General features: G+C 36.7%; 2 protein-coding genes and 2 long non-coding RNA genes across 7 annotated transcripts; 2 read left to right on the top strand and 2 right to left on the bottom strand.

Moving 5' to 3' along the window:
* The first annotated feature begins 1,138 nt into the window (after positions 1 to 1,138).
* Positions 1,139 to 10,010, top strand: slc5a8l (solute carrier family 5 member 8, like). The gene is made up of 15 exons (XM_078249047.1): positions 1,139 to 1,632; positions 2,055 to 2,120; positions 2,357 to 2,408; positions 2,699 to 2,766; positions 3,134 to 3,288; positions 3,571 to 3,711; positions 3,801 to 3,930; positions 4,036 to 4,124; positions 4,470 to 4,582; positions 5,562 to 5,629; positions 5,735 to 5,821; positions 6,356 to 6,543; positions 7,736 to 7,845; positions 8,001 to 8,086; positions 9,143 to 10,010. The coding sequence occupies exons 1-15, from the start codon at positions 1,279 to 1,281 to the stop codon at positions 9,254 to 9,256; spliced, it is 1,821 nt and encodes a 606-aa protein (XP_078105173.1). The 5' UTR covers positions 1,139 to 1,278; the 3' UTR covers positions 9,257 to 10,010.
* LOC144517150 (uncharacterized) lies at positions 3,227 to 10,366 on the bottom strand. The gene is made up of 3 exons (XR_013501902.1): positions 10,240 to 10,366; positions 4,048 to 4,131; positions 3,227 to 3,721 (listed from the first exon to the last, which is right to left on the bottom strand). It is a non-coding gene; the product is annotated as an uncharacterized LOC144517150 (long non-coding RNA).
* LOC144517148 (uncharacterized) lies at positions 10,351 to 13,208 on the top strand. 4 transcript variants are annotated; one of them, XR_013501900.1, is made up of 4 exons: positions 10,351 to 10,466; positions 10,742 to 11,245; positions 11,339 to 11,491; positions 11,575 to 13,208. It is a non-coding gene; the product is annotated as an uncharacterized LOC144517148 (long non-coding RNA). The 4 variants fall into 4 exon arrangements; XR_013501898.1 differs by having other exon boundaries at positions 10,352 to 10,466; positions 10,747 to 11,245; XR_013501899.1 differs by lacking the exon at positions 10,351 to 10,466 and adding an exon at positions 10,473 to 10,566 and having other exon boundaries at positions 10,747 to 11,245.
* Positions 11,708 to 20,618, bottom strand: sycp1 (synaptonemal complex protein 1). Its single transcript, XM_078249046.1, has 34 exons — positions 20,490 to 20,618; positions 20,205 to 20,289; positions 20,039 to 20,097; positions 19,760 to 19,924; positions 19,553 to 19,620; positions 19,382 to 19,455; positions 19,249 to 19,307; positions 19,043 to 19,109; positions 18,792 to 18,865; positions 18,597 to 18,705; positions 17,633 to 17,727; positions 17,356 to 17,540; positions 17,192 to 17,259; positions 17,053 to 17,114; positions 16,810 to 16,926; positions 16,267 to 16,371; positions 15,998 to 16,101; positions 15,781 to 15,898; positions 15,583 to 15,653; positions 15,424 to 15,499; positions 15,272 to 15,334; positions 15,132 to 15,194; positions 14,982 to 15,044; positions 14,761 to 14,877; positions 14,565 to 14,675; positions 14,366 to 14,458; positions 14,188 to 14,262; positions 13,996 to 14,082; positions 13,755 to 13,901; positions 13,205 to 13,264; positions 12,991 to 13,062; positions 12,795 to 12,902; positions 12,612 to 12,677; positions 11,708 to 12,503 (listed from the first exon to the last, which is right to left on the bottom strand). The coding sequence occupies exons 1-34, from the start codon at positions 20,616 to 20,618 to the stop codon at positions 12,363 to 12,365; spliced, it is 3,156 nt and encodes a 1,051-aa protein (XP_078105172.1). The 3' UTR covers positions 11,708 to 12,362.
* Positions 20,619 to 22,166: the final 1,548 nt, after the last annotated feature.

The raw sequence follows: 22,166 nt of genomic DNA, 5'->3' as shown, positions 1-22,166 counted from the left end.
TATTTGTGAAGCGTGTGGTGGTTTTTAATGTCATTGTTGTATTTGTTTTTGATCTCCGCTTTATTTATAGTTTAATAGGATTCCTACAAACACATTTTTTCTTGGGATTCCTGTACGGTGTCATAAATGTCATAAATACATCGGACAGACTGGTTTTCTTCTTTTTCGTTTCAATCCCAGTACTTCTCAGTGAATTTAAGGCCTCATCTTTATAACCGTGGCTGGTCATAGGTTGTCATTTAAGAGTAAATCTATCGGTGAATAAGAATCATGTTCACAAAGAACATTACAAAACAGTGAGGGAGTGGAAGTTAAGTATTTGTCCATTCTCCCCAGCTCACCTTTACAAACACTAAGATTTGACTGGAACTGATGTTCTCATCAAGAGTAACTTGTATCAAATCAACCTTACAATTTCCATTAATTAGATCACTAATACCACAATCACACTTGCCAACAGCTTACACCTACTTTTTCTTTCTTATCTGTAATATTTTTTCACTGTAGTTGTCACTTTTTTTAAAAGGTCAAAATGTTTAACCTGCTTCCTGAAATTCCTCAGATAAGCCATAACTACTGAGTAACCTGGAGTGGTATAAAGACTCTCTACAGATGTGTCACTATGTCACTTCACTTCACAAGGATTGGAGACATCTTAAAAACAGAACAACTCTTTATTTTGCCATCAGAACAAACCACAGGATCATCACCTTAAAAAAAAAAGTAAAATAAATGTATTTACTTACTTTTACAATCACTTAAATTATGGCGGACTTCAGTATTAAGTGTCCTTGATGGATTATTAACTAAAGTGAACTAATCTTTACAGCCTGCCTGAAAAAAATCAGAGTGGACCAGACTCCTGACAAATGCCAAATGCCAAAAAGATGTGCAGCAGTAGTATCTCGTTCTCGTTCTAGTTGATAGTTGGATTATCAAAGTCAAAAACAGCAGAGGACTAAAACCCACTCTTTGGATTTTTCTATTCTGCTGAAGGTTTGAAGGGAAACTTTTAATATGTGAGTGCAGCTGATTTAAATATGTCTCACAGTTGACTGAAATGCACTGAAAAGTATTTTTGTGGCTGTCTTTAATGTGAGTTTTGGTTTTTGGTTCATGTACAACTGGACTTGAGCACAATTTCAGGATAAACTAGAGGGAAGACCATTAAACGTTAGCAAGATTGCATAATATAGAAATCCTTCTGAATCTCAGCATTCTTAACGCCAGTTCTGAGAGAAGTGTTGGTAAAAGGAAGCTCCTTCTGCTGAACTAACCATGGTTGCTACAGGTGGCCCAGTAGCCACTTTCTCTGTGTGGGATTATGTGGTGTTTGCTGGAACAATTTTGGTGTCAGCTGGCGTCGGCCTTTTCCAGGCCATCCGAGGCCGCAAGGAGACCAGCAGCGCTGAGTTCTTGCTGGGTGGACGGCAAATGACAGCTGTGCCAGTTGCAATGTCGCTCACAGCCAGCTTTATGTCTGGCATCACCGTCATCGGCACACCAACTGAGGCCTACCGGTTTGGAGCTGCTTTCTGGCTCTTTGGCTTCTCCTATGCCATCATGTCTGCCATCACTGCTGAGGTCTTTGTCCCGCTTTTCTACAGACTGGGGATCACCAGCGCCTATGAGGTACGGTAATGTCACAGACTGTAAATTATTGTAATAGTGCAAAGGCTGGCTGACAGGGGCAGCAATAACTTAAAATGTATATCAAATGTAAGATCAATAAGGCAAGCATGTTTTTTGGTAGGTAACAGAAGTAAAAGACTTTTAAAAGTTAATGTGGCTAATGATTTATCCTCTAGTCAGGAACATGTCTGGTTTAAAATGATCAAGGGTTAATGGCTGTCAACAGCTGTACAGAATCCAACTGCTATGAAAGTATTTCCTCCAAAACAAAATGAGAAAGTGAGCGGACATTAGAGTTGAAAAACAAAAACAATGAAACAAACCTTATTTTGTCAATGTGGATGTGTAAACTGTCTAAACCAGTGTGTGTGAACTAAACCAACGGTTTAATGAAGTCTGGCGGGTTTTTCTTTCATTTCTAGTACCTGGAGATGCGCTTCAGCAAGCCTATTCGGATAATTGGAACATCTATGTACATCGTTCAGACGGTAACTAAAACATGCTTTTATTAGAAATAAAAAGGAATATTCAATGGCCTTTTGTATTTAGATAATTAAAAACAAAAGTACAAAATGGAAAAAAGAATGGAACAAGCATCCATAATTACCATGGTTTCTTTTTGACTTTATGTAAAACTGATTCTTGATACCAACTCCAAGATTAATATGCTAATCACATGCTTATTGTGTTCACCTAATCAACTAATGGTGGCATTTTCTCCCAGGCCCTGTACACTGGTTTGGTCATCTATGCTCCAGCTCTTGCACTAAATCAAAGTAAGTCTATACATGGGCTGTTTGCAACAATTATGAATAAAAGGTACTTTGTATGACGCTATAATCTTTCCAGAGGTGCCTGCGTAATTGTGTGAATTGCGTAATACTGATGCTTTTGTTTTAAATTAAAGGGAAAATTCATTGCTAGTGTCAAGTTACACAATATGGATAAATGCACCATTTCAGAGAGGTCATAGAGACTTTGCTTCGAAGTTACTTATACTGGCACATGTCATGTCTCAATAGGGTTATTTTGAGAGCATTAAATTAGCTTTTTTGTGATTTCTCAGTCACAGGGCTTGATCTATGGGGAGTGCTGGTGGCTACAGGAGCAGTGTGCATCCTCTACTGCACTTTGGTTGGTATTGAGAATTTCAAAAAGTATTATGTATTGTATTGGATATATTATAGTAAGTATACAACAGGTAAAGAACGTATACAAACTGAAATCCTCAAGTGCAAGTATGTTATGTATTTCAAACATAAAAGCTGTTAAATAAAAGCTGTCTGGTTCATTGTGGTATTGCACTCCGGTATGATCGTCCACCTTTTTTTGTGGTTTGTGGTTAATACAACTGTCTGATCTGCATGTGAAAGATATTCTCTGCATGACAATATATAATTGTACCCATTTTAAACATCACAGTAAACTTCATCTAGCACTACATTTGGAAAGAGTAAGTTTTGGAAATGATAAGCTGACTCTACCATGGATTTTGTTTCAGGGCGGTCTGAAAGCGGTAATCTGGACAGACGTGATGCAGATGGTGACCATGCTAGCAGGTTTTGTGGCTGTTATAGCTAGGGGAGCTGTACTGCAGGGAGGGCTGACGAAAATTTGGGAAGATGCCGGCAAAGGAGGCCGACTAGAGGCATTTGAGTAAGTACATAAGCAGTGTTGTTAGTTCATTTAAATTATACCACATGGGTGGGGCTTCCTGAATTAGAGCAATTAGTTTGCAATCACAGATATATAATTGTTTTCTGTGACTCCTAATTGCTCTTGTATACAAGGAAGGAAGCTTCACTGCACACAACTATCAAGAATATTGATTATGTCTGCTCATTGCCTCAAAAGTGTCATCTCACATTCCCAGATGTTTGTACTGTTGATGTCCCCAAACATTTCAACACTTTCCCATGTTGTTGACTTTCATCCCAGTTTTGACCCAGATCCTCTGAAGCGTCATACTTTCTGGACTATCATAGTCGGTGGCAGCATCATGTGGGTGTCCATCTACTCAATCAACCAGTCCCAGGTGCAACGCTACATCTCCTGCAAAACCTTGCGACATGCCAAGATGTGAGCGTTCCTGCAGTGCAATGCAAACAGTATAATATTAGCTGGGAGCCATGGTTTCGTGCACTGACAATTCTTCTTTTGTCTCTCAGGTCTTTGTATGTAAACATGGTTGGCTTATGGGTAACCGTGAGTCTGGCCATGTTTTCTGGCCTCACCATGTACTCCATTTACAAGAACTGTGATCCATTTACAAATGGTGATATAAGCTCCCAGGACCAGGTTACTGCAGCAGCTGCAATTGTCTCTTTACTCATTATCATGCTGTTTGTTGTGTAACAAAGCATTATTATTAACAGTTAAAATGGCTGTGTATTTGCACACCAGCTGCTGCCCTACCTTGTGATGGATATTCTGGCAGACTACCCTGGAATCCCTGGCTTGTTTGTGGCTGCTGCATACAGTGGTACCCTTAGGTGAGGCCTGCGACAAACAAGGACAAATGTAATATTTTAAATCCGAGTTAAAAATGCTGCATTGATACAAAAATGATATTGTAGATAAGATACATTGGAAAGTAAAGAATGAGCTGGCAATACTGTACCTGGTTTATGTTGCTTCTTGAAAAAAGTAGTCAATTTCATTGTTCCACTGACAATGTTTTTACATTTCTAGTCATTTTATTCATACATGATGCAAGCAATAACTATCTGCATGCTACCTGAGACTTATCGTATCTCTCATCTAATCTGCCATTCATATGCATCAGTTTTGCTGTTCTGTCCAGTGACTAAAAGCTTACTGTTTGAATATTTTTTCAGCACAGTGTCTTCCAGCATTAATGCCCTTGTTGCTGTCACTGTGGAAGACTTTATTCTTCCCGTATGCAAAAACCTCACAGAGAAACAGGTCACCTGGATGAACATGGGCCTGAGTAAGTTGTGTAAAAAACCTTTATCTTATCTTGTTATTCTTAGCCGGTAGTTTAAAGTGTTTCCAGACCCCCTATACGAGTTACTACATGATCAGACATGCGTTAACAATTAATAGATGGCCTGATTGCTGTATACAAAGAAAACAGCAATATTAATCATTATTTGAGAAGAGTTTCTGTTACAAGCAGACTTCACAGGCGCACTGTATAAACAGTGGTTAACGCTATAGTTATTTACAGCGTTTCTTGAGGTAAAGTTGCTGTGAAAACCCAGCACAGGCAGCAACATGTAGGTTTTATGAACTTCTTTTGGGAGAGTAGAGAAAGGGAGAGGCTCCGTTATGTAATTAAACAAGATCATAATGTTCTTGCTCATAACAGTGCAGTCATAGGGGTTATATAGAGCTCTCCCTTTGTAATGACACAGCCTATAACACAATTTAATACCTTGTTTCACAGTAAAGGTATGAAGAAAAAACAGTGAGGACGATATGGGGCAGAAAACGAATGGATGGATGGATTAACCACATAAAAATGATTCTGTTCATTGAAGTTTTGCTATACTACTTGCCCATTATGGGACGATGATCTTCCTAGCTACTGTAGCCAACAGTAGTGACAGTGTTACACAGTGTGCTACTGGTCTGATGATGCTGACTTTGATATAAACGCTACAAAAACTGCCTATCAAAGGCAAGAGAGAGATTTATATATATTTTTAAAACCGAATTCATTGCTGAAAACGTTTCAAGACCTGCAGATAACCTGGAAAAGCAAGAACAAATGTCTTTTTAAAATACATTAAGCCCAGAAAGCATTTTTTTTCCTTTTCAGACCTGTTACATCTATAACAAAATTTTGATGAAGACATTTAAATATGTATGAAAACTTGCAATGTTGAACGCTTGGATATGCACTTTGAAAGCTGTGATAAGATCCTTTCTTTTATTTCAATAACGTTGATTTTAACATCTCCCAGGTGTATTCTTTGGTGCCCTGTGTATTGGAATGGCTGGAGTTGCTTCATTGATGGGAAGCATTTTGCAGGTAAACACCATGCACTAACACTACCGCAGCCATTTGTTGCTCCACTGTACCACCAAGAGCCGAATGTAAAGAACTACAAGACTCCTGACAGTTCTCTGTTTTCAGGCAGCTCTGTCCATATTTGGCATGATCAGTGGACCTCTTCTTGGTCTTTACCTTTTAGGCATGCTATTCCGCACAACAAATTCCATAGTGAGTATTTTCTTTTTTTTACTGGAACATTCACATGCACAGCTGCACCCTCTGACAACACAGGGACGTGATACATTAGATTAGATTAGATTCAACTTCATTATCATTTAACAGAGTACAGGTACAGAGCCAATGAAATGCAGTTGGCATCCAACCACAAGTGCAAAATAAGCATTAAATACCAAAGTGCAGGTTGAGTATATAACCCTCTATAGTAGAGGGTTATGTACAGAGAGTATAAATAGACATTCTATATAAATAATCACATGTATGTATATATATATATATATATATATACACATGTGAATATACACACACGTACATGTAATATACATATGTATATTGCACAGGTTTATGGGCAGGTTATGGAATAAAACAATACATTGTGTAAAGTGTTTTGAGTGAAAACAAGTAAGATAGTCAGGTAAATAAACACTAAATTGCAAAAACTGGAGAGACGTCGAGCCTTGCGTTGTGCACGCGCCACCATCTACATCCACAAAGCACTTGATTGCAGTCGTATTTATTTTGCAGGGAGGACTTTCGGGAATGATCATTGGTCTTGTGTTGACTCTGTGGGTGGGGATTGGAGGCCAGATTTATCCAGCAACAGCTGAAAAGACAAATCCTCTTCATGTCAGCACTGCGGGCTGCAACAACACTATGGGCCAAAACTACACGACGACAGCTCCGTGGACCAGTCCTCTGACCTCACAGCCTGAGTGAGTCATAATAACACATGAAACAAGGGTCCATCTACTGTCACTCAAGCACATGATATGGTCACACTAAATAGGAATATTAGCATTTTAATGTAGCAAATGAGAACAAAGTACAAAACTGATTCAGGGCTAGAAAAGAATAGATTTATAATAATAGATTTTGCTGTCATCAAGGTAAGACTGCTCACAGAGGGAATGCTCCCATAGGAATCCATAAACTTAATTAAACTTGATCAAATATGCTGCACCCACTGCTTTTCTGGACTACATTTCAGAAATAGATTTTTGTATAGGCTTTAAATGCATTTCAAAATAAATTATGAAATACAATCAAATTGCACAGCGATAGAGTGAAAATCCAAATACATAGCAAGAAGATTCAAATACACTTTAGATGTATATGTATATCTACAACAATTCGTTGATTAATCGATTGACAGAAAATAAATTTGCAATTATTTTGATTATCGATAAATTGTTATGGCTATTTAAAAAAAGTAAAAAAAACGTTCCAGTTTCTAAAATGGGATGATTTGTTAATTTTCTCTGCTTTATATCAGTAATCTAAATATATTTGGGTTTTGGATTGTTGGTTGGACAAACACAAATGCTTAGTTGAGAAAATAATTGGCAGATTAATCAATTATAAAGATAATCGTTAGTTGCAACAATACTTTATACAGTATAAAAGAAAGAAGTGGCAGGAGCACTTCTGGAATCCCTTTAACCACCAGTGCTCATGGAAGGGAATGCAATTCACAAAAAGAATTATGACCAAAAAAGTCATAAAAAATCAAGTCAAGGCACTCAATGTTGGTTACAAAAAGTGATAAAAAGGCCTTTAATAAATAGGGCAACACATTAAAAATACACCAATGCGTGTCGACTTTATACAGTATATCAAGCATGTTTAGTAGGCTATATTTATCTATTTATTTACTTATTTACTTTTGTAAATGTAACCTTTGTAATGTCACTTTTAATGAAATGTATTGTCTGTTTTGTCCATTTTGCTGTCTTGGCTATGTACTACTGTCTCTCTTGTATTCTTGGTGAAACCAAAGAAAGATTTTCATATCTGTGGACAACAAAGTTGTTCGTATTCGTATCAGAGAGAAGTGGCGATCATGTGGTTGTAACAGGTGGAGAATAACAGGAGGATGATGACTAAAACGATGTCTTTGTGTGTCAGTGTGAGGCCACCTCTGGCAGACTCCTGGTACTCTCTGTCCTACGTCTATTTATCTCTCTTGGGGACACTGACCACAATGGTGTCTGGCCTGCTGGTGAGCATGATCACAGGTGAGACATTATTTCCTAACCTCTACTTGTACCACTGCTGAGACACATCAATGCATGGTCTAAATATGTATTATTATTATTATTATTATTATTATTATTATTATTATCTAAAGCTACCATAAAACAGTTATGGGAATATGTATCTATTTTTTAAGGTGGATGCAAGCAAGAAAAAATGAACCCTGATCTGTTTGTGAAGATGAGTGATCTGTTCTGCTTCAGCTGCAGTAGTAAATCAGAGGTAGGAGACTGATCCTTTTGTTAAATAATTGGTAACAAAGTAATGATACATTACATTATATATATATATATATATATATATATATATATATATATATATATATATATAAGGGCTGTCAATCGATTAAAAAATGTAATCTAATTAATTACATACTCTGTGATTAATTAATCAAAATTAATCGCATACATAATTAACGGTGCCTGAACCGATACTTTTTAAGAAAGTAAAAAAAGAAAAGAAAAAAAAGGGTACTAAACAACAGTTGGTGACATTAAAGAATGGCTCGTTTATTACTAAGGCCATATGGTCAAAATTAAATGATTTAATAATAATGTATAACAATAACAATAACTAATTTCACTAGTAAATTGCTGTTGAACGACAAAAACAACCAGATGGGAAAAGGACATTTACAATAACTTCAAATGCACCACGAGTCTGTAGTTTACCAGTTTCATCGAACTCTGTGTCTCCGACGGCAGCTGCAGATTGTTACATCCCGGTGTTGAATCCTCTACAGTAAAACACAGTCAAACTTTACACCGTTTAGCGTTAGCTGTCAGCATTTTAACCGTGTTTAATCCAGCTACTAGCTAGCGGAGGGCTAACGTTAGCTGCTGTCGAGTATAGTGTTAACTAGCGTCATGTGCAGCGGGGTTTGTGTTTCCTGTAACGTCTGTTTCAGAGCAGCAGAGAGAAGCGCAGACATATCAGTGGCACCAGATTTTCGTCTGTATGCAAACGTCAATATGGAATGGATTAATCTGTGTTAATTTTTTTTAACGCGTTATTTTTTTCTCAGATTAATCGAAATTAACGTGTTATTTTGACAGCCCTTATATATATGTATATATATATGTTATATATATATATATATATGTTATATATATATATATATATATATATATATATATATATATATATATATATATATAGTATATATATATATATATATATATATATATATATATATATATATATATATATATATAATATATATATATATATGTTATATATATCATATGTTATTGATAGTTTATTCTCAACCCACTACAGGCATCAGAAGTCCCAGAAAAGGATGCAACAGACTTTTATATGGAAGCTGACAACCCAACATTCACAGACTTTGACGTGATGAGTAAAGACGCTGAAAAAGCCACCAAACTGTAATGATGCTGTAACGATACATTTTTTTCTATACAATTCTTTTTTCTTTTTTTTTTAACAAATAATTGTAACTATTACCGGTATGTGCCTATCTATGTTGATATGAATAATGTGTTTCAAACATGTTGCTTAAATTAAAATGCAAAATACTTCAGACTTTACATTAAGAAAGAACTTAACTAGTGATAAAGCCTGTCATAACTAAAATTGAACTGGATATAACTCAAATTACAAAGCTTGCATATGTATGATGCTACCCTACTGAGGTGCTTGAACAACAGAAAAGACAAAAACAAGAATACCTTAAGAACATTTTGTGGCATGACAATCCTTTAAACCAGGACCTTTCAGCTTATTGCATTCATCAGAGCAAAAAGGAAGGCTTTTAAACTAACACAAGGTCACCACATCTTTCCCCCACTCTGATTGAGCTGCTCCCAGTTCCTGTTTAGCAGCGATGTGGTAACATTACTTTTATTGCCCTTTGTACAGCTGTTCTCCCTGATAGTGGCTGATAGCTCTATATTCTCTACCTAGACATTGTACTTTATTTCATACTGACACAGACAGGCACACTGGAATACGGTTTGATATTTTACAATATGTATGATGGCATTACTGTATTGAAGGAACAATGGCCATGTGTTTCTAATTATTTGTTTAGTGCTTGGTTATTTTTTTATATGGAAATTGTGCACTCTTTATGAACTACCTGTATTAATTAGTCACAAATTCTACTTGTTAATAAACATTTTGTACAAAAGTCCAACCCTTTTGACTGAAAACACACGTACACAAGCATACAAATTGAGCACAGAGAACTCCAGTGAGTGTAAGACCTTTGTATGTATGTGAAAGAAAATACAGTGAAGCCAAGTAGCTAATGCAACACAGATTCTCTTCTACTCAGCGCTGCAAAATCTATTTGAACTGAGCAAGGGAGAGACAGAGAGAGAGAGAGAGAGATAGTAAAAAATAAACTTAACTGGTTAAACTGGTCTAGGTGATAACCGTGTCCTTTGTCCCCTTGACAACATACAATAGAGGAAGTTTACAAAGAAGTGGCCAGCCCACTTTCACCTGCCACTATGTCAGCAAATCAACACTAGCTGTTCCAGGTTTATAGGAAGTGGAGCCAGCCATGACATGGAGGCAGACTCACTGCTAGTGAAGTGAACCGAGTTCCTGTTTTCACTAATAAGAACAAAACAAGGTGAGCCTGCTCCGTCATAAGGTTTGGACTTAGTCAAGCTTTCACGAGTGAGAGAGATTAGAAATGTTTCCATCTACGTAACTACAACAGATCAGAGTTGGTAGGTAATTATGTGGTTTCTTAGTGCGTACACAGTCATGCTTAGTATGCCTGAAGTCATTTCCTGCAGATCTGTTAACGTAATGCGTATGACCTACTTATTGCACAGACTGAGTGTTATACAGATTTTACAGTGTTTATTTTAGGTGTTTTTCAGCCCATGTCTTGTTTCCCAGTACAGAACTTAATGGCCATGGATACCATCTTTGCTACCCTGGTTTGTTACCTTCTGGTCCTTTTTGCTGTGGCACAAACAGAAAATAATGTGACTATCACATCTACTGTAACAACCGCAGGCTTAAACCTGACACACACAACTACGATGGTAACTTCATCCAACTCTACTGTGCGTGTGACTGTTATCTCAAACTTAACTGAGAACACGACTCCATTTACCAGCACGACCCGGGACAATGAAACAGTCACCAAAACAGTAGCTACAACTGAGAGCACAAGTCCTCTCCAGACTTCTCAGTCAACAACTGTCATGACTCCTCTAACAAATAGTACATCACTGACGACCACATCACCTGGCACTGCAACGTTTACTGCACTGACAAAGCCGACCATACAGACCACAATAGGTTACATAAGTACACCTGATACTACAGTAAATACAACGGCAAATCCATCTCACACTGTCAACACAACATCAGATTCAATGTACAGAACCACACAAGGTAAGCAGCAGGCGTCAGCTTTATTAATGATTGAATTGCTCATTACAAGTTGATATTTAACTCAACGTGAATGACTTGTTTTCCTGTTACTAGGTTTGGGACTTAACATTTCAGATTTTAATCTGACTGTTCTCTTCAGCGTTGTACTTGGAGTGTTTGCTCTGGCATTGGTTGTGTTCATGTTTCACAGATGCAAACATAAATTCCAATACTTGCATCAACCTCTGAACAACACTGATGACACGGGTAAGATCTTCCCCTTCATCATACAATCAATACATGCAATTATCATTAGCAGTTAAATGTACCGGTACCTATTTTATTTTCAGCAGATGCATTTGCGGCAGAGGATGACACGCTCGTAATTTCTGGAGGACTTTATGATGGCCATCCAATATACGACAACGTACCAACAGCCCCAGCAGACCAATCACAATTCCGTCTCCAGTTCCTCCATTAAGAAGAGAGTTCCTACAGTTTGAGATGTCACCATTGGTACTTGACAGGATGAACAAAACCAATTTTCTTCATCCACCGATTTCAACAATTTCAAGACTGTATTTCACCCTTCATGAGAGGCTAACGGCAGAGAGGAAGGAAACATTAGGATGGGCAGAAAATTCAAACACGGACAATGCTGATCGATATGAACATTACTTTTAATTATCTCACTGTCAATACTAGGATACATAAATATATTAAGCTATTAATTCATTAACAACTACACCATTTCCCAACAATATAAACTTAAAGAAGAACAATGAGATTTCATGTGAACACCAGTAAAAATAAATTATTCAAAACAACAGCGCTACAACAAACAAACATTAAAAGCGTAGAGGGTGACTCTGCAGTCACTTAACGTTTACCTCTAAACAACAAACTACTAAACTAATTAAAGCCAGAATACCTAAATGTTTCTGTTAACAATACTGTTTAACTGATCCTAAACAATGCTATGCATATTAAGAAATACATTGGCCTGTGAATATTATTACTACGGTCTAGTTGATCCCTAACGATGCTGTATATGCATGTAAACAAAGTTGGAATATGAACTTCTGAACTTGTCTAATATTGTTATGGTTACTATTTATCTAACCTGTAACAACCCTATTCATGCAAAGATCTTCTCATTGGTCGTCTTCTTTTTTTTGTCACAGCCAGTAACAGCCGTCCAACCAGCATCTCTCATCCTTTTCATTGCAGCTAACTTCAAGGAATTCCCTGGGGATTTATGAATGGCTGGGCTCTGGATCTGAAAAGTTGTTGATTCATTTGTTTTTATTTTTATAAAACTTACCAGAGATTATTTCGTGTTTATTCATGTATACATAAATACAGTACATTTTCAAATAGCACGTACCCTTCTAAAGATGTTGAGTTTGCCGCGTGGAGCGGGAAGATTGGGTGCGGGTGCACTTGCAAAGGTCTGCCAAGAAGAGAAACAGGACACCAAATCAGCTCTTCTACAATATATTCACAGTATCAATGATACTGTATTCTTCTGACAAATAAACCATTAAATAACCAATGAAATACAACTCACCAAGAGATCGTTTTGATCAGAGCTGTCAGACTTGGGGTCAAGGTCTATGGGGCTGTCCCCCCAGCGTGCTGCCTTGTCAGCAGATGGAGGTGTCCTTATTCTGTAGGACTGTAAAGGAATACAAAAAGTAAATGTCAGCAAAAGTCATTACTATTTTTATTAATTTTGGAAAACGTCAGAATGCCGTATATATTACTTTGATCTTGGTTGTTCCGCCAACCCTGTTTGTAATATGTCTTAGGGTTTTCAGGTCTTCATTGTGAATTTCCTATGATGAAAAGTCAATGTCAGTCTGAGTGTTATGATTATGATTGCTACAATAGAAGACATAATCACATAGACTTAACTTTTATGTCATACATCACAGCCAGTCAACATTTACTTTATAAATACATTAAACTGTTGTCCACCTTGTTCTTTGGTGTTGTTCCACACGATTTTCTGATGGATTCAGTGTCAGATTCCTTAAGCTAAGAAGACATCAAATGTTATCATAGTTTAATGTATCTCTTGGCAATGGGAACATTATTCAGTAACAGCCTATAGTGACTCGTTTACACTACAATAATTCACTGCTGACATACAGTGCATAATGAAAAGGACTTCTCATACATGCTTATGAACATACAAATACAAAGCCTTTGCATGCACGTGCATCAAAAAACCTTTCATTCTTTTTCCCCCCCACACAATTTAGATGAATAATGAACAGTATGTCTGTATGAAAAGGGTGAATACTGTTGAATGGTAATAAGTTCCCTGTTGGAAAGATGGTCTGAACGGGGTGAGTTAAAATCACAATGTCTATAGTATTTTTACACAGCCTGTCTTGACCATGAAAATGCATTACAATTCCAGTAATAATACATAAGAATGCAAAATAAGATTAGATGATACGAAAAACAATTAAGAATGACCTTTTTCGCAACCTTTAAAAAATGTTTTGTAGATTAAACTTACAGCCTTCTTCATAACGGCAGGACTTTCAGTATCTTTGCTGTAGGAGGGAGTTTTCCTGGCCTTGGAGAAGTCAAACACGTGTCTCCTCGAAGAGCTCTCTTTTGGAGTCTCGTCACCTCTCCCTTGTTTACAGTTTGAGGCAGGTGACTAGAATTTTAAAAGATTTATTCTTGGTTAAGTACACGTGATGACAAACCACGTAATTAGCGGTAGCATATTTAATGATGTACAGACGTTGTACCTGCTTGTTCCTTGCTTCTGACAGCTGAGTGGTTTTTATTGATGACATTTCTTTCTTTAAGTCTGTCAGCTTCTTCTGCATGTTTTCCTAATGGCAATGAAACGTGTTTCTCAAAGAATGAACTGTCACTCAAAAGGTAAAGTACAACCTGTTTCTGCCTGAATTAAAACTGAACTGATTCAAACAACATACCTTCTCTGTTATTTCTGTCTTCAGCTGTTGCTTCAGATGATCAATATCTGTCTTGTGCTTCATGAGATCCAACTCCTGATTTAAATAATTTAGTTATGTATATCATTTATTCATTTTTAATATCTAATTCTGTTTTATATGTTAATAACTGTTAATTTATGATTGTTCAGCATCATACCAGTGATTTCCTATGGGCAACAGCCTCCATCTCTTTCTTCTTGTTCTCGTCAAGCTCTGCAATCTTTTCTTCAACCATTCGGTCATACTGGCTCTATTAATAAAAAGTAAAGTTCCTTCCAATGCAACATATGTTTGGATTGACAGTCAGCTGTAAAAGAGCATTTCATACAGCAAAAAGTACTTTATAATGACCTTACCTTATGTTTTTCCATCAGTGCAACCATGTCGGCTATCTTGTGTTGACACTTGAGTTCCGTGTCGTCCATTTTCTTGATGGCCTCTGCTGTTGTTAATCGGAGCTTTTGTACCTGTAAAACGAAGTGTTTTTATTCTCAATTTCTAATGGTGAGAAGCTACAAACTGTGGTAAATAACACAAAATGATATAAGTAACCTCATTTTCAAGCTCTGCTGTAAAGGTTGATTTGGACTCAAGCTCCTTAAGCAATTTCTGCTGGTCTTCTTCCTTGAGTCTTTTAAGGTTCTGTGACTCCTCATGAAGACTGTTGATCTAAAGACAAAACCAACCATCGGCATCACACAGATGTATATTTATTATTTTACATGTTTTATCAACATTAAGAAATGGAAGATGAAAAAAAAACATCACCATACCACAGTTTCAAGTTGACTGGATTTTGCATTCTCCTTTGCTATTTGTTTCTTAAGCATTTTATTCTGAAAATATACAATTTAACTGTTAGCTCCATAAAAAACACTTCTATTCCATGTACTGTAACTCTACAGTTAATACTCATCATGAACCTCTTTCTGGTATTCCTCCTGGGCTTTAAGTTTAATTTCACATTTTTTCCGAAGATTGCAAAGCTAAAAAACAAACATTTTCTTATTTCCAGAAAACGATCAATAATAATGACATTTTACATTTTCTGTATTTCAATCACCTTTGTTTCCATAGCTTTGATATGCTTTTCTTTTTCTGAAATTTCCTCCTGCAGATGGTCACACTATACACAAAAGTCACAAAGAAATAATATTGTAATACTTTTAGAACAGACCTCTTCAAGAAGCCTTGTGTTTTAGTTGGCATACTTACATTTTCTTGCATTTTCTTCTGCAGAGTTTCCTGATATTTCCCTTGGCTTTTGGTTTTAATGGAGTTTACTTCCTCTCTATTTAATGAAAATATAAAAATCTTAATCTTGACACACTGACACAACGTCAAACCACTTTAGGTTCTAAAGTGCAAACTCACCGTAAACATTGTTTTTCTTCTTCCAGTCTTTGAATTTCTCTAGTGAGATTCTCAGCCTTCTCCTCACTCACCTGATCAATCAGAACAGCTTTCAGCATTTGTCATTCATATGATAGTCAGTAATAAATCTGACACCTAATGCAAACAGCTAATGTACACATGACAGCCATCGATCACATTTGATTGGCTTATTCAGACCTTTATGGTTGCCTCCATGGCTTTCACATTAGAAGATCCACTCTCAAACTGCTGTTGAATGGCTGTCTTCTCAGAGTGCAGCTCATTAAAGTCAGATAATAACTCTTTGTACTTTAATCTTAAAAATGACATGAATTAAACATTGGACATTAAGATTACAACACTTTTATGTAATATTTTATATGTGAATATTATGGAATAGCTCAGAGGGACCCACTTATGCTGTATGATGTCTTTCCTCAGTTGCTCCATCTGAGAGGTGTGTTCTTTATTTTTGTTTATTTCAGTAAACAATTGTCCCTCTAACTCCATCACTTTGATCTGAGGGTATATAAAAAACATTGTATTATGAAGCTACGTATTGTGTATAATACACTGTATCACTGAATATTTTTTCATTATAAAAACAATTTCCCAAAAAAGACCACCACAGTGGGTAAGAGATGATGAGTGCAGCAAGCAAGAACAAAAAAAACATGTAAAAACCTCTGTCACTGCAGACTTCTCCTTTAAATCGTCTTGTGCCTTTTCAGCAGCTTCACAAGCCTTCTTTAGTAGATCATTTTCAGCAAAGGAAATCTCTGCTTCATTCTGTATCAACAATTTATTTTATTTTTTTATACTGGGCTTACATTTCTAGGTATCTGTATTAGACTATGGAAAAACATGTTGCCCGTTAACGTTAACTTACCCGTTAAAGCGTAATAAACTGTACTTTACGTTATCGTTAGATAACGTTAATATAGCTAACGTTACGTTAAACAGTATTTATGTGGTCATTTCAGGATGGAGAGAGACCGGGGTTTTAACTTCAAACTGCTGGTACCTCCCAGGGTCAATAACGGACAGGTATCGGCTGTTCGACCTCATGAAAACGAAAACTGTGGTGATTTCATGAATACAATGCTGTAGGTAATGTATATAACGTTAGCCAATAGTTAACCGCCAGTACATTTTAATGAATAAAATCAAGGCAAAACACTCTGATGCTAGCGTTTCCTTATGAGATGAAGTATCTATTTGTATCACCTTAAACAGCTGGACTTCTTCCGTTTTCCTTGAAAGCTCAGCTGTGAGTTCCTCCACTCTGGCTTCAGTGACTTCACTCTTACCCTTCATGGACTCAACAGATTTAGATATCTTGTCCTACGAACAATAGAATAGCCTACTCTGAGTGTCTTCAAAGTACTCTTCTGTAGTGTTCAGACTACAATGAATGGTGGAGAAACCCCCAAAAAAATACACTTCTAAAAAATTTTAAATACACCCTACCAGTTCATCTTCAAGGATTTTGATCTGCTCATCTTTTTTTACACTCTGCTCAATGCTCTCTCCTGTTAAGGACATTTTTTTTTCAGTTTGAAAGAACATCAAATAAAGATATCGACGTACTTCACTCAGTGAGGCTTACTTAAAAGTGTGTTTATCATTTCAAATTCCTTGTTGCTTGCCATGAGTTTATCCTCAAGTTCCCCAGCCCTTGATAATGGGTTATAACAAGAAAAAAACAGCATGAAAAAAAACCCAATGTTTGGTAAATGGAAAATGCTTTAAATTTTAAGGAGCTAATTATACCTCTGTATCTCTGAGGCTAGGGAATTCTGTAGCTCCTGAGAGGTTGTCTGAATTTGCTCCAACTTATCTGCTTGTTGATTTGTAACTCTGCTGAGCTCCTGCAAACTTAAGTCTTTGTTTTGAATCATCTCTGCATATTCTTCTTTACTTTGTTCCAGTAATGCAGCAGCAGCTTCCCATTTTTTCTGAGGGATAGAAAACATTTTAAATCAAAGCAGACAATGCACGACACAGATCCCAGATTCACTGAAAATGACAAGAATCTCAACACACTCACCTCAGTTTCTTTACAGCGCTGCTCTGCAGTGTGCAGTTTTTGGAGAAGGGATTCTTGTTCACTTTTTGAGCTTTTGAGAAGTTCATATTGTTCCTCTGTAAAGTAAGTAAATATTTAATCATCACCAAATCAGCTTTGGTATCCTTCTTAAGTGTACCTTCAAATAACAAAGTGTACTAATACTACAGTAAGGCCTAATTTTCCACTTTTAGTCTCATTTTCATAAGCAGTTAGACCAAAATACTGAGAAACTTCACACATACGAAATGAGAGCAATTATAACATTATTAATACAAGTTCAGGTATTCAATTGTTTGTTAAAGTCGCAGTCAAAGCTGCTGTAACATACAAGCCAAAACCTACAGAACCTAGTCTAAAGCTGCCTACACATGATAGGCGGCAAAACCGCTTAGCGCCGGCCGTTCCATTGATTTCCTATGGGGAGAGTGGTGCCGCCCAGCTATGCGCTGCACTACCCCTGGTGTCGAGCACCGCTCGGATTTGCCGCGTTGCTCTCAAAGTTTAAATTATTTCAACTTTGGCCTAGTTGCCGCTGACCTTTCCAAAGCACAACCAATGACATAACAGCATGTCGTTACCTAGCAATGGGAAATAGCTTCTTTGCCACACTTGATGACGTTTACCTGCTACCTGCTCTCTGCTCTGCCTAGCGATGCGCAGAGAGCAAATCACTTATGTGTAGGCAGCTATAGGCTCACACTGTTACCTTCATTCAATAATATTGCCTACCAGATGAGAGTTCGACTATCACGGTAACTTCTTTTTTTTTTTTTACTTAACCTAATAAACAACAAACATTTGCATTCTCTTTATTAAAACTGTTATGAATAATATTCTGGGAATGTACAAAACAAAGTTTATCAAAACTTATCTTTCGCAAAATTCTGAATCTAAAAATATATCGCTATGAGCACCTTATCTTGAAATCTAATCATGATCTTACTTGTTGCCTCTTGAAGTTGTTTGCAGTGCTTCTGGGTTTCATTGAGGTCAAGCAGGAGTTTTTGTAATTCATTTTCCTTATCCTTCATTTTAGTTTGAAGCTCTGCAACCTGTGAATGTGAGCATCAATCCTTAAGATGTTTGTTTCAAAAGTTCCCAAATGAACTGATCTAAAGAGAATTACGGTTTTACTAACCTCTTTCTCTTTCATGTTATATTCTTGATCATATTTTCCTTTTAGATCTTCAAATTGCAGCACGTCCTCTTTGACTGGAAAAAGATAAAATGTTTAATTTTTCTTGCTAGTGGACATGTTCTCTTGCTTGTTAACATACTAATAATTCATCCTTTGTCATTTGAAGTTTTATAATAAGAATAATTAAATATCTTATGATTTGGAGTTAATGTAGTGAAAAGGCTACAGCAAAAAACAAAACAACAAAAAACCTTTCTGCATCTCTTGTTGATCAGCTTCTGCACGAACACGAAGGCTTTCAAATGCTGCAATCAGTTTCTACAGGAAAAACGTTACATGTAAAACATACATGTAAACACTTTATGTCCTACTGTTTTACTGACTTCTTTCCAACAAAGTATAATTAATTAAAAGAAAAAAAGCATTTCATTATGATACTGATTTGGAGGTGTTTTACCTGAATACTCCCACTATTTTCCATAAAGAGGTGATGTGTTTCTTCTCTTTCAGATTCAACTAGAAAATGTAAAGACTTGTTATAAAATATGCAGCAATGTGAGGCAGAAAAATGTGAAGCACTTTTTACTTACATAAATGCATTTTCTCAGCTGACCGCTGAAAAGTGTCTTTGAGTATATTACACAAGTTCCTTGTTGCATTGTTTCTGTAAAACATTTTATACATTTAAAATTAGATTGTCATGTTTATTTGGCTTTTACAGAGCATGTCTAGTGTGTCTTATTTCCAAACAAAACCCATACTTGTTCCTCAAATCCTCATTTTCACTGATCTGTTCTTCCAGCTTCACACTGAGACTTTCATTTCCAAACTGTAAAGACACACAGACAATACATACCACTATAGACATTAAACGGTGTTGGAGTACACTGTTCATCTATTATCAAGAATATGTTTGTTTATAGTGAGATAGAAAGACATAAATAAAAACTTGTCACTGAGGCACACACCTGCAATTCTTGAATGGCTTTGCGCTGAGTTTCAATTGTTCTTTTGTTTTCTTGGAGTCTCCTATCCTTTTGCACAGTGTCACAGTCAACTTTGACCTTCCAGCACTTAATTTTCTCAACTTCTTCAAACAGCTTGGAATAAAGCTGTCCAGGTTTGCAATTATTCTGGGGAATATTCACAATGATGGGAAGTAAGTTGACATACTTTTGAATAAACACATCACAAAGGCCAAATTTATCCTATGCATGCTTCAAATGTTTGTACAATGAAAATAATACCTCGCCTTTTTCCATTGGTGGCACGACTTTCATCTTGGTATCTTGGTATCTTGGTAAGTCTTTAGAGGAGAGAAAATGTATTTATTTCTAAATTTATTACAATGTTTATGATACTTGCCAACTTTTTGTGCTGAAACTTTAGCCTGTGTTGTTATAAAATAAATACCTTGTCTGGTTGGTTTAGTTGGTGCAACCATACTTGTATTGGGGAAAGGCATGCTCTGCTCTTTTTCAAAGCCTTTACTGTAACCCTAGGGGGTAAACAGCAGTTATGCTTAGTCGTCATGTGAATTAATGATTGCTACCTCTGTTGCTTCCTTTCATTAATGGTTGGCGTATTATTGTGCTGACAGACAGTGTCAGCGCTGAGCTAGCATCAGAGTGTTTTGCCTTGATTTTATTCATTAAAATGTACTGGTGGTTAACTATTGGCTAGCTTTAAATACATTACCTGCAGCATTGTATTCATGAAATCACCACAGTTCTCAACGTTTTCCTGAGGTCGAACAGCCGATACCTGTCCGTTATTGACCCTGGGAGGTACCAGCAGTTTGAAGTTAAAACCCCGGTCTCTCTCCATCCTGAAATGACCACATAAATACTGTTTAACGTAACGTTAGCTATATTAATGTTATCTAACGATAACGTAAAGTACAGTTTATTACGCTTTAACGGTTAAGTTAACGTTAACGGGCAATTTAGATTTTTGTCAGACTAACGTAGCTAGCTAGCTAGCTAGCAAGGGTAGGAGATAACGTTATTCAATTTGACATAGCTAGCTAATACGTAGCTACTTGTTACCTTAACCCGTTACGTTAACTAAGCTAGCTAGCTAATGTTAATTAGCGTGTTACTAGAACTTCAGTTTAGCTAGCTATCAAGTTAACCGGCGTCACTTGACGTTAGCTTATGTAGCTAGCTAGCTAACGTTAGTTCGCTATAACCTAGCTAGCTCACATTACTAACGTAGCTAAATTAACCTAACCATTTTAGTCATATTTCGTACTAGCTAGCTAATTCATACGAACCAATAACAAATTAGATGCCAGGCAAACCATTTAACGTTGTCAGGATATTATTTTGGCAAACAACGGCCAGGTAGTTACCTACCTATCGTTGGGAATGCTAAGGATTAACTTTAGTTAACGGTCAACGGTTTTATTTTGAAGACCGTATGGGGCGCGTGCAAGAATCATCCTGTTATGTTTATGTGACGCTAAATATGGTTTCACACCACCTCGAGGCATCTGCCCGACAAACGCCTATAGCGTTTCCCGAAAAAGCAAGCGTTTTTAAAAGCGGTTCCTGCCGCCCGGCGGTCACAGCGAACTCTAGGAACTTCAAATTATATATTCATAGTTTTTAAATTGAAAGGCCTATGTAGCCTACATGTTTATCGTAACAAACCAAGATATTATTTACGTGGGATGGCCTGTAAACGTTGAATTTCTGACATGTATTAGCTAGTTGGCTACATGGTCATTTTCAAGCCCCAACTGCCCACAGATGGTTGTGGGACTAACGAAGGCATATTCTGTTTGTTAGACGTATAAGTCGTATTATCAATGACTATAATAATGGATATGGAATAATGGACCCATGCTTATTAACCCCAAATATGTTGTTTAACAATTGTTAAACAGCATATGTTTTTAATTTTACATGTCTTAAAACATGTATGCCTCTGCCAGACCAAGCCCAAAATAAATCTGTGAGGCTCAGAGGATCATAATCATGAATTAGAATATATGCAACTGGAAATTAATCAATGAAACCTTGAGTAAAATGTAAAAAAAGAAGGAGAAGAGGTCATTAGATGGCCTCATTAAACCCACTGGACTTTCGTGGTTGGTCCCAACATTTCCTGATTTTGTTGCATAATAAAAACTTTTAAATAACAAAATAGCAGGGGACTTTTCTTGTGAAGTTATAGGAAATAAAACAGTTTCACAGCCACACCTTTGACCACTCCGGCTCACCTGCTTACTCCATGGAGATAGGTCTGGCAATGTGAAACTAATAAATAACAAAATGAGAAATAAGAGCAGGAATGTCTGTAGTAACACAGTAGTACATTTGGGAAATTTTATGAAACAAAAAATAAGGTTATTGTATACTGGTGGCGTGG

The sequence above is a fragment of the Sander vitreus genome, chromosome 4, assembly GCF_031162955.1.
Source record: "Sander vitreus isolate 19-12246 chromosome 4, sanVit1, whole genome shotgun sequence".
Classification (NCBI taxonomy): Eukaryota; Metazoa; Chordata; class Actinopteri; order Perciformes; family Percidae; genus Sander; species Sander vitreus.
The sequence above is the reverse complement of the archived record's forward strand: the minus strand, read 5'-3'. Positions and strand labels throughout refer to the sequence as shown.